General features: G+C 41.2%; 1 protein-coding gene across 2 annotated transcripts in view; it reads right to left on the bottom strand.

The window, feature by feature from the left end:
- Positions 1–5,217: 5,217 nt before the first annotated feature.
- Positions 5,218–17,874, bottom strand: part of LOC307266980 (supervillin-like) — a 45,598-nt gene continuing 32,941 nt past the window's right edge. For both annotated transcript variants that reach the window (XM_080049136.1, XM_080049137.1), the window contains exons 9-29: positions 17,323–17,470; positions 16,788–16,871; positions 16,355–16,441; positions 16,080–16,263; positions 15,392–15,564; positions 14,149–14,310; positions 13,717–13,853; positions 13,431–13,578; positions 12,764–12,909; positions 12,287–12,462; positions 11,500–11,635; positions 10,504–10,804; positions 9,780–9,934; positions 9,463–9,565; positions 8,894–9,101; positions 8,667–8,800; positions 8,263–8,418; positions 8,011–8,154; positions 7,478–7,590; positions 6,817–6,972; positions 5,218–6,675 (exon numbers count right to left, since the gene is read on the bottom strand). In XM_080049136.1, the coding sequence (XP_079905262.1) occupies positions 6,589–6,675; positions 6,817–6,972; positions 7,478–7,590; positions 8,011–8,154; positions 8,263–8,418; positions 8,667–8,800; positions 8,894–9,101; positions 9,463–9,565; positions 9,780–9,934; positions 10,504–10,804; positions 11,500–11,635; positions 12,287–12,462; positions 12,764–12,909; positions 13,431–13,578; positions 13,717–13,853; positions 14,149–14,310; positions 15,392–15,564; positions 16,080–16,263; positions 16,355–16,441; positions 16,788–16,871; positions 17,323–17,470 (3,138 nt within the window). In that variant the 3' untranslated portion in view covers positions 5,218–6,588. The remainder of the gene's footprint in view (positions 6,676–6,816; positions 6,973–7,477; positions 7,591–8,010; positions 8,155–8,262; positions 8,419–8,666; positions 8,801–8,893; positions 9,102–9,462; positions 9,566–9,779; positions 9,935–10,503; positions 10,805–11,499; positions 11,636–12,286; positions 12,463–12,763; positions 12,910–13,430; positions 13,579–13,716; positions 13,854–14,148; positions 14,311–15,391; positions 15,565–16,079; positions 16,264–16,354; positions 16,442–16,787; positions 16,872–17,322; positions 17,471–17,874) is intronic.

Genomic DNA, 17,874 nt, shown 5'->3' with positions numbered 1-17,874 from the left:
CTAACCGTTTCCAGTCTGTGTACTACTAAGCTACCTAACCAGCTGCTGGCTGTACCTATGATAACCATACAGAGTGGTATATATCTTGTTTTTTTCCCCTAACAAATTTCAGACTATTCCTTTAAGTAGAGGAATAGAGGCTGGAGGAAGTTGCTAAGGTAAGGGACGGTCTAGGCTCCTTTGCTGGCTATATATATATAGCAGATATGTGGTATTAAAAAAAAGGATGGATGGATGGATGCGCCTGTATATTGTGATGTTAATACAGCAGAAGTATTCCTTCGGTTAACATAAACAGAATTTTTCTGCATCATCAATTTAAACCACAAATAAGCATTTACCTAAGTTGGATCGATAAGTCAGTGTGCAACAGTGAAGAAAGACAACTTTAGAGATAAGGCTGGAATGAAAAGGAGAAGGGAAATGGATTAAAACTGAAGGATGAAATGGACATTAAAGAGAAGAGATAAGCAGATGGAGAAAGGCGAAAGTGAATGCAGGCAAAGAAATTGCACTAAAATACAGCAAAAATGAAGACATTCAACGTAAAAATTGCTGCAATTTTGTCATCTTCAGCCATTAGGACTTTCCTCACCATTTGCTCAGATTCAGTCAGTGATGAGTGAGTGACACTAACAATTGTCGAGCAATTCTGGAGCAAACCTATGAATATAAAATCATGAAATAAAGTATGATATAGAGCAACTGGAGGTGAAAAAGAAATTAAGGAGAGAATACTGACAGCAACGTGCCCTTGCATAACTAATTCTGTTCTCATCTGCTCCAGAATAGGGTCTCTCCATATCAAACAGTTGTCAACTCTATTGAGCTGTGCCACAGAACCCAATGGGCTTAGCAAGGATTAAACGGCAGGCACATAAAAGCTCACTGGCCGTAATTAGTACAGACAGAACAGGGCAAGTAGCAGAGTCCCATCAGCATACAAGAATTATGGTTTAATTACAAAGCCATCTCAAATTCATATAATACAGCAAGGCCAGATTTGTACCAGGATTTCGTGATGTGACATACACCTTATTAAAGTTTCAATCACTTTCTACCATATTAATTAATATGTCTTAGTGTGCTAAGATTGGATAGTTAGCACTAAACAAAAAGTACAGCTGAGGCTGGGAAATTACCAACTGCCTCGATAACGTTCAGTCTACAGCACCATCATGAGGAGGATGTCTGCTACCTGGATATTTAGAAAGAAAGTAAGTTTCACTCTGTATTGCCCAATACATTGTGGTCACCTAGCTTTCTGTTAGGACAGATATGCCATAGTCCTATCTGTGTTTTGCCTCCCCCCCAGGTGACTTGATGGTCAAGGCTTGCCTTAATGGTTTTCTTTCTCTTTCTCAACAGATAGATTGAACAGCAAGACGATGATAAACAGGCTGAAATGATGGATGAGAGAGCGAGGAAGACCTTTCAATCAATCTGTCATCCGCAGTTCCCCTCACATCCGCAGGAAACAGGACTGATGTCATGGTCGATACCAACAGGATGGCCGATGTGTGTTTGTGTGTGTTCAAGAAGGGGGATTTATTGCATTCAAGCAGTGTACAGTACAGTACCTGCTGTTATTGGAGGGTGGTGTGAATGGGAAGGGTATGCAATTACTTTGTTTTTTTGTTCTTTGTGCTTAAGGTATGAGGATGGTGTGAGAGAGAGACAGTGTTCACATTTGTTGTACTGAAGTTATGTAGGCAAACTGTCACCATCTGCTGCCTGGAAACACCCACTGACATTACACCCCAGGCTTTTCAGCAGTTAGCAGCTCTCCTTATCCAAAACATGTGCGCTATGCAAGCGTTTGCTTATTTGATCTTCATTGCAATTCCCTTACAAGAGGAAAGCCTCCTAAAGACTCACAAGATTATATTAAAGGAAGGTTTTTACAGACCTTCTTAACCTATATATTTTAATATCATTGTTGAAAATGCTTAACAAGGAATTGAATGATGGCCAAATTCATTGCCTCAACTGGGCCAGTGGGGGCGTTATTACTAACACCAAGGTTTTTTCCAGCCAATGACAATTCAAAATGCATGTTGTGAAAGACTTGTACATAAGTAGTATAGAAGAGAGTCCGATTTGAAGTGAAGAAAAATACAATATGTATAAAATACAGTATAATCAGAATTGCACAGTGTTTCAGCGTCTGTTCGGAAATGACCAAATTAAGTGCAAAACAGTAAAATACAAAGACACAAAACCACTATTTGGCTCGTCACAACCTTTCAGCAAGTACACCAAGATAACCCTAGTATTCCTGATATAAATCCTCCCTGATGGATCTGTAGTACATGCTCTAACGTGCCCACCGTACAGCTCAGAGTGTGTATACTGCTATAGCTCTGAAGCAGTCTGGGAAAACTCAGCAAGTTCATCTCCGCTACAAGAATCCAGAGCTGCTGGGAGGGAAGCCAGAGAGCAACATTGATTAATTTAGCAACATTATCACTGTTATTCCGTCCGACTCTCCTCCAGGCATCCAAGGTTATTACAGGTTTTTTTCTTGCTCAATATTGGCTGCTGCACTCAGGAGCCAACAATGCATTTTTCAAGGCCTTGGGTTTCCCACAATACAAACTTTATTCATGTATTGCTTTGTGAGTAAATAGAATTTGTCCTCCTGAGAGCCAGGTGCATATTGCCGTTGGATAGTGAACAAGTTCTTACAGGGAAAGATGTCTCATTTTTACTTTTTATAATACTGTGTTTTTTTACTCAGCAATTACTGAGACAACATTCACCAACCAGCACCCATAATGAACATATCTTTTCTTTGGTATTAATCGTCTCACCCGAAATAAGAAAATAAATGCATTTAATCCCAGAAATGTCAAATTAATTTTTGTATCCGTTAACAACACTGCATTTGGAAAACGCAGCCTATAACCTCTTCTGCAGAGGAAAAAAAAACAAGAATGTTTTTAATTGGGTTTGCTTGATTGAATATTGCTTTCAGTGTGATTTTGGGATGTCTTTCGGCTCATTTGGGGCCTGATTTTTTTTTAACCTTTATTTATACAGGTAAATCCCATTGAGACCGAAGACTCTTTTGCAAGGGAGACCTGATCAAAGCTCCAGACTATTTTTCCCTATCCAATGCTGTCCATTCAACTCCATCATCTCACATTCACATTTTTATTACTCAAGCTCATCTGGCTTGTATCAGCTGCTTCGTTCTGTGCATTGTGGGCTAGCTGTGGCACCTGAGCCAGGAGGCAGAGTGATGCAGGTGATTAATGCTCGCAAGAAAGAGTTGGTTCATAAACAAACAAAGCAGCCGCCCATTTGCTGTTTGGAGGGGAACTGCGTTGGCCTCTCGCCATCTGTTGTGGACATAATGTTGCTGCTGCATGTTTGTTGGCATCAACCTTACGAGCATGATCTACTCTTTGACACAGGGAAAAAGACGTGGAGCCAGTTTTGGGTTTGAGAAAAAAAGTATCTTCAGTGTGTCCTTTACGTCAAACACACACTCATATGCTTTTAGTACCTTTGGAAGCCCTAGGTGTGTGATGCACAGATGTGTTGCATCCCACAACAACAGCTATTGCAACGCATGAGTCAGGCTGAACGCAGTGGATATTCATGAACAGTTTTGACAACAAGGTTAGACGAGATTTCCGAGACCTGACGCCCACAGACAAAAACATTCTCAAGCAGCACCTTTAGTTTGTTTTTGTCTGGCTCAAATGTTTTATTTTTTTGCTCATCACTTATTGATTATGTATGAGTGCTGCACAAATGTAACAGGGAAAGCTTTACAGTGTATAGGTTGGAAACACACCACCACCTGGTGGCAATATATGAACATGACAACACTTTTACTTTTTTATTTTATTGTAATGCATGAGTTTGCAGTTTAGAGTAGTGTGTAGTGACATAAGTAGCCTATAGGTTTCAGGAGGACATTTTTGAGTTCATACCACTTTCATGGTGTTGTTGAAGGAGGCAGCTTTTGTCAACAACAGCAGCAAAAAAAAATATATATACCTGTATAGCTCTCAATGAAATCGGGCCTTCGTTAGTGTTATTAGTTCCACCTGCACTCGTGCTTCTATGACAAAGCCTGGCGTTAAAATGGCCAATGGAGACATTTTGAAAAGTAGTGGCTCTGTTCTACTGTTCCTTCTCATCTCTTGCACAAATGAATAACTATCATGTGCAGATACTATTAATGTAGCACACTTGAATAATGAAACTCAAGAGTGACTTGAAGAGTCGTTTCTTTACTTAATTTTTTGCAAATATCCTACATATCGACACATTAAGACACGTTTCTGTCCATGGCGCCATCTCAATAGGCTAGGCTACTGCACAACAACGTAGGTTTACAATTTGTCTATTAACATCTTATCAAACTATAGAACAGTTTAAAAAAATACACATTAAAACACGTGAGGTATTTAGCAATGGAAATACAAAAAATAATTGTAGATGTCTCGGTAGGCTAATATTCTCAGTTAACTTTTCTATTAGGCCTATACTATACGGAGCTTATAGGCTACTATTGCTTACTTACCTGCAAATAAACAGACATATTGACACATTGATTAACACACGTTTCTGTCCGCCATCCGTTTCTGTCCTTCACTACAATGTGTGTAGGTTTCACAAGACATAAAAGTGCTCACAATTAAAGGTAAAATCCATCCTGTGGCCGGAGTGAGGAACACCTACTTCAAAATGAAAACAAATAAGATAAATTACTTAAACTATTGATGTAAAAAATAAGGACAAAATAGGCCTACAATAAAATATATGTAGGCTAGATGTCTGTAGGGGGTGTAGCCTACTTATCTAAAAGACACTATTCGCACATTAAGCGCTTGCGTGACAATAGGCTCCGGGCTTCAGGAAGGGTTAAAAGTCTACCTTTTAAAATATGGTTTCAATGGATCCACAAATTAAGTAAGAAGAAAAAGGACCATGTTATATTTGTACTGCAAAAACTATTAACAATGGGTGACAGTTGTAAAATGATCCCATTAAACCCTTTTCACAGCACATTTGAACTTTTCTTAGTAAGAAAAACAAAGGTCCATAATAACACTTTCGCCTGTCAAAAAGGTACATTCTAAATATTTACACATTTGCATCTCCTAATGTGTCTCCAATGAAAACATCTTCAGAGCCTCTTTGTGAGGTAATGTCATGACAGCTTCACACTTGTGCCATTTAAAAGAAAAGCAGAACCAAAACATTTTAAAAATATTTTTATTCAAGGGGGAATCTTGAGCATTAATATCTCATTTCCCTACCACCAATGCTATCTTTGTATGTGCCATGAAATAAAAGCTGGCCTTGGGATCTGTTGCCACATATAATGCAGATATTATGTATCACAAAAAAACGATGCATATTATTGTAACAAACTAATACATAATTGTTAAGCCAAGTGTTTTTGTGAAACACCATGAAGAAAATCTAATTCAGACATCACAGTCAGTTAGATTTTTCTTTTAACCATAACAAAGCATTACAAGTTTACATTTGCAGTGCCAGCTACAGCTATAAAGGCAGTTTATACAGCCCAGGTACTCTCGCGCTGTCTCGCTTACAAACCCACACACACTCATTACTTTTAAAGTTGCACATGTACACACCAACACACACACACACACACACACACACACACACACACACACACACACACACACACACACACACACACACACACACACACACACACACACACACACACACACACACACACACACACACACACACACACACACACACACACACACACACACACACACACACACACACACACACACACACACACACACACACACACACACACACCATTTATAACAAGACAAAAAGATTAGATTTGGTCCCACTGGCACACAGATATTAACGAGAACCAGCAATTATCCAGTACCAAACTTTAGAAAATGGTTAAAAAGTCTACATTTAATTTCTCAATTTTCTTTGGGATTTTTGAGTTCATTTTGCCAACATCCAGCTCTGCACATTTCCTGACAACACAACAATACAAATGTATGTTTTTTTTGTTGCTGCACAAATACAATCTTGGTTTAAGATGGTAGGGATTATTCCCTGAACAACAATTAGTTTTTTTTCTATTATTTGTCATCCTGTGGAGACATTGTTTTTGAACAACTGAATCCCATTACACCGAGTTGGCTTTTTCCAGAAAAAAGATAGAAAGAAAGATAATCAATGAATAAACCCCTCAGTTTGAAAAACACAGGCAGCTTTCATACACATACATTCTCCCACAAACAATTGACACTGTACGGAGTAAACAATATACCACATTCAGTTATACTATATTACATATTTATACTGTGAGGGTAGCTTTTTTTTAACATACAAGGAAAACATCTTGCCATCAAAAAGATTAAAAATTGCACATAATAGTTGGCTGACACATTAACAATGGCATTGGTAATAGAAATATAGATCGAACATTTGTACACTTGCTTTTCTTCATCCTTTACAAAATAAGGACATGATATTTTTTTAGGACTTAAAAAAATTAAAGAAAAGCTGCTGAGAACATAGAAAAACGGGCAGATTTATGTACGAACAAATGTGTTTTCAAAACAGGCCTTTGCTTTTCTTCAGATTCTTTTGTTTCCAGTTTGGCAGAGCGTTGAACTCAACTCGACTCATCTCGAGAAGGGTCTGCAAAACAATTAAAAACAAGAGCAAAGCAACATTTCAATTCAGTCTAGTTGTATCTTGACTGTAAGATGCATGCATGTTGTTTCATTGTTTTGCTTCATTGATGTATGCTTAAAAATGTTTGTGCCCAAGTGCCCTTACCTTGAAGTCCTGGTCAGACAGGTAGTCCTCAAGGCGTAGAGGGTCCACCCCCTCTGGTAGTTGTTTCCCAGTGAGCTCCTTAATGGAGTACTGCTGCTTACTGAGCTTGGACAGGGCTTCCTTCACTAAGATCACCTTGCTCTTGGAGCTCTCGGCCTGCGCACACATGCAGATTACAGTCAGCACACATACGCCAAAGGGAAAAAACACTGCAGTTTTTATTTCTCTGTTTGTTTACGCTGGAATGATACGTCTTACAATATTGTTATATGTTAAAATATGTGCATATCAATAATTCCTGAACAATGCTTCCGGGGTTTACAGGGGCTGACATGACTCAGCTTTCAAATACAAGATGGTAACTTTTTCCTCTGATTGCTACAGAGACAATACTATACTCAAACTAAAACTACATTGCTTTAAATTACCTTTCTTTTCATTTAGAAACTTTGCTGGAATTTTTCAATACATTAAGTTAACTCATGCACTGCGGCTTTAAATAGGCAGATGTGGAGGATGGCACTGTATCTGAACAGATCTGGTTGAGTGAGATGATTTGGATTCTTTCTGCTGTCTCCAGCTCTTCTAACCACTGCATATACTTGCACTAACAGTTAAGACTGAGAGATCAAAGGTAAACAAATCAATAATAAATTCCCACCGTTGAGGCGATACTGTCGTCCTTCTCCCAGTATGGGAAGATGTTAGTGAAGGTGAGAGGTTCACAGCCTGCTAGGACCAGATAGGCCAGAGGGGGGCGCCGAGGGTTCTTTTCTGTAAATCAAAACACGGTGATCAGCCATGGTGGAAGAAGGATTCAGCTCCTTTACTTTAGCACATTTAGCACTACCACACCGTGAACATACTCTGCTACAAGAACAAAGTCCTCCATTCAACTCAAGTAGAAGAATAAGGTTATACTTATAATATTATTATTTTCAGTATAAGTATGTATACAGGCACAGAGTAGCGGGGAGGAGCTGGGGCGGAGCCAAGTCTGAATCTTCTGTTTACAAAACACAACCGACAAATGTTACCAATGCAAAATACAGCCAGAGGTGGAGGGGGCACTGTGCAGCTAAACACACTACCAGGCATTCTAGGGGGCATAAGTGATTATTACTGTATGACTTTCTACCCACTGTGCCTTTAAATACTATTATTTCTCTACAGTGGTGGTCATTGAACTCTGACCTTTGCAGTACTGCAGCACGGTCTCCATGGCACACTTCCTCTCGTTGTTCCAGCGGATCTTTGCAGAGCCGGTGCACTGTGTGTCTTCAGGCTGCCAGCCCTGCCACAGGTACACCTCCATGCGGTTGTCCAGCAGGAAAAGGGCTGGGGATGGGCAAGCAATATATTTTTTACTTCATAGAAAGCATCAGACAAATAATAAACATAATTCTCTCAAATGTATCATAAATACAGTATGTGTGTGTGTGGTACCTGGCTGTTGTGAGGAGTAGAGGTTCTCCTGTAGGAAGGGCAGCGCCATGATGCCCTCCGTCACCCTGGCCGGACACAGCTGCTCCTCGCCCTCAAACACACCAGAGCTGGCACTCAGCCAGAACAGCCGCGGTGTGTAGTTGTACTTCCCTGGATCTGGAGACAACACCACACACACACACACACACACACACACACACACACACACACACACACACACACACACACACACACACACACACACACACACACACACACACACACACACACACACACACACACACACACACACACACACACACACACACACACACACACACACACACACACACAGAGTGGTTAACCACAATAGCTCACACACAGTGTCGTTTGTTTGCAGTGGCGTGTGAATGTGAGGATTTCACCTTGCAGCATACAGTCGTAGGCCTTCTTGTCCTGTGGGCCCAGAGCCTTGGTGAACTCTGCCGGTTCAGTTCCTTCCTCCACCTCTTCCACTGTCACACTGCTGCCTTTGCTCAGACCTAACTCCAGGGGACACCTTTTGGAGACATAAACAGAGACCATTGTTGGTTCACATGTGTCCCTCCATTAGACACACATCTGTATAACCATCTTTCCGCTCTCGCCTTACCTCTGGGTTACTTTGTCCGCGGCTCTTTTGGCCACCTGTCTGGCGCCGGCGTGAGCTTTACAGCCGTGCCACAGATAGAGACGTCCTTTCTGAGCATGGAGGAGCACCAGGCTGCCACGAGAGCGCAGACTGGAACGCTGGCAGTCCACCTCCACCAGAGAGGCCTCCACCTCAGCCTCACCACGGACGCAGAACAACCTCCAGCCATCTTGTAGAGGTCAACCACACAGGATCAGAAATATTAATGCAGAAATGGACAATTTAAAAAGGTGGAGTCAGAGATTCCCCCTTGTTGGCAATCACTAAGCTCTGTAAACTGCTACGAAAACAAAAAGGAGCCCACTGTAGCTAGCAACATTTTGAAAAGCCTAGGCTGGGGTATTAACACTGGGTTATTTTTCAGCACACACAGTACTGAATGGTAGCGGATCATGAGGACATATTCACTGATTTTGACAACAAGCATTTTCCAGAATCACTGACTGAAGTAGCGATTCCGAGCATGAAAATATTAAGCTAAATATATGTTAGCCAAGTATTTTCTTTGTGTTTTTTTATTGTTTTTTTACCTGTGTTGTTGGCACTGTCTTCTCTGCTGCCCTTGTGGATGATCAAACCTCCCTGGAAGAGCTGGAGGAAGCACGGAGGCTCTTTTCCCTCAATCACCAACACCTGGACAGACAATCAGAAGCAAAATTATGAAGAAAGAGACACTTCGATTAAATCCTACTTGCACAAAGACGTCCATGCGTCCATATTCAGTGAATACAAGTATACACGAACGGATTAAGCATTTGTTTGGCTGTTAAACAATCAGAAGCTAACTATCAGTCTGGAAAAATAAAATGTTATTGATTGTGTGTGGCAGTGATGAACGGATGCTCACTTGTGACCCCCTGTGGCTGCCCAGCTCCACTGTCATCAGAGCCGAGGTTCCTTTCTCATTGACGCTGGAGTGACGACCTTGCCAGAAAAAACAAGCAGTCCTCTCTCTTCCAGGAGCGCCGGCACTCAGCTCGCCAGGTTTTTGCCGCTTCCCCACTGACAAAACAGAACACAACCACGTAAACCCAATGAATGTCCACTTTGTCGAACCATAACTATGTGACGCTAAAGCCTTGCTAGAGCCCAACATGTATTAATGACCCGACCCGAAAAAAAATAAAAAATAAACCCAAAATGTAATAACTGGTCAATAATCTAACACACTGCTGAGCCCCTGACGTTATAACCTTTTGCCCATACTATGACAACTTTTTACATTTTGTTTATTACATTATGGGCTACAAGTTATTCACTTTTAGGCTCAGCATTTTGTTACGCTATGGACCAGTTATAACATTTGAGGTTTTATTACATTTTGCAAATTACATTTCGGGGACTTACAAGCCTCTCTTCTTTCAATCCAAGTCAAATTAGCCTCTTTCCTCAGCTGTGCTTTCCCTAATAGGTGCTTTTTGCATGTGCAGACGGATACTACTAATGACTTCTGCTGTTTATCTTCTCCCGGGTCCCCTTAATACTCATACCATACGTCTTTCCCATATGAAACCTCCCACTTTTTACAAATGGCTTGTTTATCCTTCAGGCCAGCTAGCTGTGTGACTCACCCAGTGTGGTGATAGAGTACTTCCAGCGGATGATGTAGGCGTCGGCCTGGTGCAGCTGGCCCATGCTTTCTTGGGGCAGCTCCTCTTCACTGTGCTCTTTGATGTGCCAGGCGTCCACGGTGACCGTCGCTAGCTCTGCCTGCCTGCCGTCGTCTGCCCTCACCAGGCCGTGGCCCCGCTGTACGTTGACCCCCTCCAGTAGCGTCTTCACCGCCTCCGGCTCATGCTCCAGCAGAGCCTTAGCATCACACGGCTGCAGCTCCAAGTCAAACGAGGGCCGTTCGGCAGCATGCACGGGGCTCTGAGAATATAGAAAGAATATGTTTTTAAGTCAGTTTTACATTGTTAAAGGGGCTCCAAGGAACTTTCACTTTGTGTTCATTCTGGCACCCCCTTTGGACAAAAGCGGTAGTGTTTTTACTACGCAAGCTTGTTGTTCCTGGGTGAGCGTATCCCATGACAAAAGCATTAAGAAAAACTATATAACAGTAGCACTCTTTGTACTGATGGTCTCGTTTGCTGTCACATGTCATAAGAGGAAAAATTAGACTGTTTCATAAATATTTAAATTTTCCTCGTAGCACCTTTAAATACAGATTACAGATAATTTATTCAATTTATTTTATTTTAATTTGAGATTATTGAGGGGTGATCCTCATTTCTAATGATGTTGAGTCAAACAAACCAATGCAAAGTAAAAACAACCTAAAAACAATGCAAAGTAAACAGCAACAAAGATTCGTATAAACTAAAGTAACGTCCAACAATAAGCAGATAAAAAGAGCCACTATTGAACAGTAGATAAAAACAATTGAAACATTTTAAAATGTTGTTAAATAACATTGAGAATACTAAAATGCCAGTTAGAAAATAAAAAGAAGAGCACAATAAATCAACAGAAAAAAGGAACAGACAAGCCAAAAAGATTCCTGAAAGCTTTCACGTATTGACAATAACATATTATACAAACACAGTGTTTCGGCTAATCTTGTATACCTTGATTTCCTCGGCTTGAGCTGCTTCCTCCTTCTTCCTTTCCGCCCAGTCCAGGAACTTCTCTCTGAACAGGGCCGTCTCATTGTGCTCTGACAGACGGCCAAACAGAGCCCAGCTCGGACGACTCTCCCCCTGCCTGGAAACACACACACACAGGTTGCGTTCCGAATCTCATACTCTTTCTTTTTTCTATTCTACATACTACATCCGACGATAAAAAGAATCTAGTTAGGATGCAGTAGGCATACTATTGGGACATACTTTACTCTCTTATTTCATCATAACATTGCGCCTTGATCTTGCCTCTTGCTTTTATATCCGTCGCATCCCCGTTTGTTTTCATATGGAGGCTTCGTCGATGTTACGTCACTTCACGTGCGCACTGGATTGTGGGTCAGAATCGCCCAAATAGGATGCACTTTTCAACACTAACAATCTTGGCCGCATGAAGTAGGACATCCGGGTACTTCTAACCATCCTAAATCTGGCCATAAGAATCGGGACATCCTAAATCTTTTTTCTACATACTATATAGTAGAAAGTATGCGATTCGGAACGCAACCATTGTAATGATTTAAAAACCATCTCCCCTGTGCAGCTGTACTGGAGAGATACAACCACTAGGGGGCTACAATAACACAACCAATAATCTCCCTCCTTCTATATAACAGATAGCAACAGCATGAGCCAAGTATAAAGCAGGCCCCATAAACAACCCAGACAAATACAAAAAAAAGAGCACACAAATGTACATTAACTGCCATGAAAGGTGGTGGGATCAACTCACTGAGGCACACCGTTATTGGTGCAGGAGGCATCTAAAGGGTTGACTCTGCAGCTGCTGTAGTCGTAGCTGCCGCCGTAGAGCTGTTTGCCCAATTTCACCGCAACTTTTCTGTCGCCCAAGGACACGTCTTTGCCGGTCCAGACGTACACCTCGCCGCCAAAATCAAACACTAACACCTGGTGTGGAGTATTGGCAAGCAGGGGAGAAGAGGGAGAGAGAGTCGGCAGTTATTATAACATGTAAAAAAAACAAAAAACAACAGCAATAAAGTGCACTGAACTATACATTACTGCTGTTCTTGTCTGGAGGCTTTATGAGCATCTCAAGTTTTTATACCATCCTTTTTAAGACTTTCTGTGCAGGTCCCACGCTTTTACTTTTTTTCCCCCCCAGGTGTAAAATGGATCAAATTTGTTTTCCCACACTTCCCAGGGCCCATATGAGGTCATTGCTCTAGAGTGGAGTGGCCGCCGTTACCTCTTTAGAGTTGAGCAAAGAGACGCTGGGGATAGAGGCCCAGGCTTCTTCGTGAGGCACCAGTTTGTCTCCCTGGAGTCTGTACACCCCAATAGAGTCCAACACTCCGCTCTCATACAGCTCATCCTCCTCTGGCTCGCCCGCCCCTATCACACGCACACACACACACACACAAGCACACGCACACACACACACACACACACACAAAGAGCAGGGTGAGCATGTGTGTGTGTAGGGGGGGGACAGATAATCTTTCAAATGCTAAAGGGGGTTCTGGAGGAAAAAAAGTTCCCTTGAGAAGCATTATAATAGGTTGAAAAAAAACGTGTTAAGAAACAAAAGCTGCCGTCACTCACTTTCACTAAAAATTCCACAGCAATCAGTTTTTTTTGTGCTGCAATAACGTGCTTGTGATGATGTTAATGAGAGACAGATTGTTAGAGAGGCTTTTGCTTCTGGATGTGTATGCAGAAGAGACACATACAGGCGGATTAAATGTGAACTGTTCAATGTGTGTTATGTGAGCGTGTGTGCGATGAGCCGAAGCTGAGACCAACTTGTTTGCCAGCATTCCTCTCTCCTTCAGTATTTCACTATATATATACACACAGTATATCACTTTATATAACATGTGTGTGTGTGTGTGTGTGTGTGTGTGTTTATGAACCTCTGTATTGGGTCTTTCCTCCCAACAAGCTCCAGAACTCTTTGGCCCATCTGTTGTCCGTGTTGATGCCTTCCTCCAGCACCGTCACCTGTGGGGCCTTACACCCAAGGTCCCTTTTGGCCTGAACAAACGACGCCATCTCCGATGCCTGGTGGGCAAGCAAAGCATATTGCGCATGTCAAGAGAAGTTTATCGCCAAATCCAAAAAGTGTTTATGAAGCTGTACTTTATTTGAAGCTCTTTCATGCTGTTTGAGAGAGAGAAAGAGAGAGAGAGAGACCACTACCTTGGCTTTCTCGATGACATTGGCAAACTCTCCGCTCCACATGAAGCAGTGCTTTGGTGTGATGAGAAGGAAGCAGTCGCCACTGTTTAGAGAGCTGGCTGTGGGCTCCATCAGGCGCACCTGGACGTGCCTGCGACCTAAACACAAAGCGGATTATAACTTATTTGCAGAGTAGACTGCAAGAGCCTTAATCGAAACCACAAATCACTGGTATAAATCTTTCTTCTGTTTATCAGCTTTATTGCCATTCCTCAGAAATAACACATGAAGCCCACTTGAGAGACTTCCATTAACATACGTTTTAAGCGTTAGGTAATTTGCTCTCCATTATAAATGGTTATGTGTGATCGTTCACCCTGCACACACACCTGCATTCAACAAGTATTCATAGAAAACAAAAGCCCAATGGTGCCTTCTCTTTGTGATTCTGACCTTTGATGCGAATCAGCATGAGCTTGTTGAAAGGCAGCGCACTGTTGTTGGTCACAACATCGGTGGATTTCACATTGCGCAGGTTGACCTTGCGGAAGTTCTCCTTGCTGGCGAGGCCGGCCAAGGCCACATCAGCCAGGTTTGATTTGGAGTGTTTGGCCACTTTGGAGGGAGACAAAAAGAAGAAAAGGACCAGTGACAATTAGAAATTACCTAAAGCAATGGGTTTTAATCATTGCTGTTCCGTGATTTCATCTGCCAATCTTGCTGTTCATAACAAATGAAGACCACGCCCTGATTCATAACATAGATCATAAGAGACAGGACATGTTTAAAAAAAAACTTCTTTCATGTGAGCTATAGTAGACAGCACATGCGTAGCTGCGGTGCTCACTTCCTCTTGTTACCTGTGATAATCATCTATAGAGAAGAACTGAATATAGTAGATATGTATACAGCAGAATGAAGTAGAAAATACTGTACATCAGGTAGCTAACAAGTGACATATTGTTAAAACCGAAATTAAGGACATACAGTATATTCAAATCAAGCATAATTATACTACATAATTCTATGTTAAAGCAAGTCACTGGCACTTGAAGTCGGCAGATTTAAAAATATCCCAGAGGAAGATTTACAGTATATTAAGAGACTGTGTGAATTTATTGATTTAGGAGAAGTCGAGAATATTTCAAATTTTCTTCTATATTGTCCCTTCTATGATGAACTAAGAGTACCTTTTTGTAAATTAAATGTTTGCTCAAAACCCTGAAATATTGTGAAGCAATGATGATTTTAGGATGGGATGTTTGTTTATTTTCAATCTTTATAAGTTGTCCTCTTTTGTTACAGAAGCTTGGATGAAACGTAAGGATGGTAAATATCACTAGTATAAGTATTGTTTAGCATCTATTTTTGATTTCTGCTCTATGCGTGTGTTTATAATGGTGTCTGGTAAGCCCTTGTGGGCTGGGCATGCTAATGCATGACACAATAATACAAAAATCTAATCAAATCAAATCAAATCAAATCAGTACAGCTGCTCGTACCGTTCAGAACAGCTGAATGGTGTCCAGCTCCACCGCGTACTGTCCAGGTCAACTTTCTGCTGTAATCATATTACTTACTTATGGATTTAGCTTTTGGTGTTTCTTGAAAACTGTATGCAACCTTTAGGCCTAGCTAGGGGAGCTAACGAGAAGCATGCTAGTCCCACAGTAGATATGTTAGTGTGCAGCCTTACTCCTCTCCACTTGGATCCTCTTGGTCTCCACTGAGGCCACGTTGAGCCTCTGCTCGGTGTAGACCTGCCGCAGGTCGTTGCGAGCAGCCAGAGCCCGCAGGGGGTTCCTGGAGCCCTGGTTCCTTCTGGCCGGTCGCATCGCTCGCTTGTGTTCCGTCACAGTTGAGGTGAGCCTAAAGACACACACACACACACACACACACACACACACACACACACACACACACACACACACACACACACACACACACACACACACACACACACACACACACACACACACACACACACACACACACACACACACACACACACACACACACACACACACACACACACACACACACACACACACACACAATAAAGTATCATATTTTTTCACTTTAAAAGAAATATATAGGCCTATATATTTTTTATGCATGTTTACTACATATGTAAAACAAAAATATTGTTATTATTATAATTGATTTTATCTCTATTGTTTAGGGGTGTGTGTGTGTGTGTGGGGGGGGCGGAGTGTTGTGTGATCTGTTTAGTTTTTGTTCATTGTTTGTATTTGCATTGTCCAAAATAAATTAAAAAACAAAACACTTTATGTGCCTATCACAAGTGATCACATACACCGTCTATTTCTTTCACAGAAGTACAGAAAACATTCCTAATAATTTGTGATCATTATGAACTTTACTTTGGTGTATTGGCCTGGATCTGACTGAGGTCCTCCTCTGTCAGAACCAGACTGGAGTCATGGAGCGTGGTGGGAGAGACCGTTTTGTAGAAGTTGCCGAAGGTCTCCTCGTCGTCCAGCGTCATCACCTCTTTCTCCGTCTCTGCCGTCACCTCGATGGTGGACGTCTTGTTTTTGCTCACACCTGACCGCACAATAATAATAATAATGTGTTATTGTGCTATTAAATATCATCTCATGTGTAAAAAAAAAAACCAAGTCGGGGGGGACTGTACCTTTATTGTGAAGCTTGTCGAGGAAAGACTCAAGCTTATCCAGCCTTTTATCTCCTTCAACCGTTCCAGCAGTTCGGCTTGAGATTTCTGCCCAGGAAAAACAAAACAGAGGCTTCATTAATTAATACTGGTTTACTACACTTAATGTTACAACACAATAAAAGTGCTTGGCATTAGTATTGTTTTTTTTAAGTTGTCAAATGCTTTAAAAAGTCAAATTAAAATGACTAAATATTGAATTGAAATCAGTGTCATCTGGACTTATTTGCATTTTTTGACACATATGGCCACAAGAGTCCAGTTCAAGTATCAGTGCATACTGTATTAAATTATCTGCTGTATTAACAAAACATATCCATCTCATCCATTATTGATTGATTGACTGAATGACTCACACACTGATGATATAAGTCAGTGGGGAAAGGTGTTCTACCTTCGTGTGGCTTCACAGGCGTGGCATTAGCTTTCCTGAGAGAGATAAGAGGTGACTCCTCTTTTCCCGTGTCCGTTACAAGACCTGGTGGAACACAAAGGGGAATATCAGGGCTGCGAGGACCGCATTATTTTCACAAATCTATCAGTTATTTTGCAGATTAATTTGATTATTTTGTCCGAAATAAAAAAAATTAGGTTAATAAAAATGCAGGCATAGATTGACAGTGTACTGAGAAAGAGAAGCAGCAAATTCTCACATTTTATATAAAAAAAAGGTATTCTGCTACCAATGACTGAAAATATTGGTTCATGAAATTTGTTGCAGATTCATTTCTAGTCAATTGACTAACTGGTGATGACAAAGCAAAATGTCTATATACAGTATCCATGATTGTCTTTCCATTTTAAGAAATAAATATTGCTTAGTTAGTTTTTACCCTTTTTTTCAAAGGGTAAAAATACAGAGATGGAGACTGTAAAGCAAAGTTAAAGTGACTAAACTGAATAGACACAGTGTCTGCGTGTAGTGCTACCTCTCTTGGCCATGCGTCCAGCCACAGTGAACTGGGTGGAGTCGTTGGCTGCTCCTTTGCCTCTGCTCTTCCACTGCTCCTCCTTGTCTTTGAGGATCTTCATCCTGTCCGCCAGCGACGTCTTGGGCGCCAAATCTACACCAGACTTCTGCAGGGAAACATTTATTCAAATACAATTTAAAATTCAATTTATTTCGCATTAGGACATTTAAAAAAATAATAAATAAAAATGCATATCATACACTCACTAACTGTGTCCCATTTATTTCACACAGGAACAGACCGTTATGAGGACACAGTCAGTGACGTAACCACGAGTGAGCAAGAAAAGGTTGCGTGAGTGACCGCTGGTGATTGTGAAAGGAGATGATGAAGCAACCTCCCTGGCAAGAAATTAATTTAGTTAAAGGATTATAAAAAAAAATGCCGGTAGAAAGTAATGAGACTTTATTTTTTTACAACAAAAAAACATGACGAATGTTTAAGCCTGGAAATAAAACACCCAAAATCCCCTGTTTATATATACACTGAGGCCGTCCATCACCTGCTATT

This window comes from Ammodytes marinus (genome assembly GCF_949987685.1).
Source record: "Ammodytes marinus genome assembly, chromosome: 20".
NCBI lineage: Eukaryota > Metazoa > Chordata > Actinopteri > Uranoscopiformes > Ammodytidae > Ammodytes > Ammodytes marinus.
This window is presented reverse-complemented; position numbering and strand designations above follow the sequence as displayed.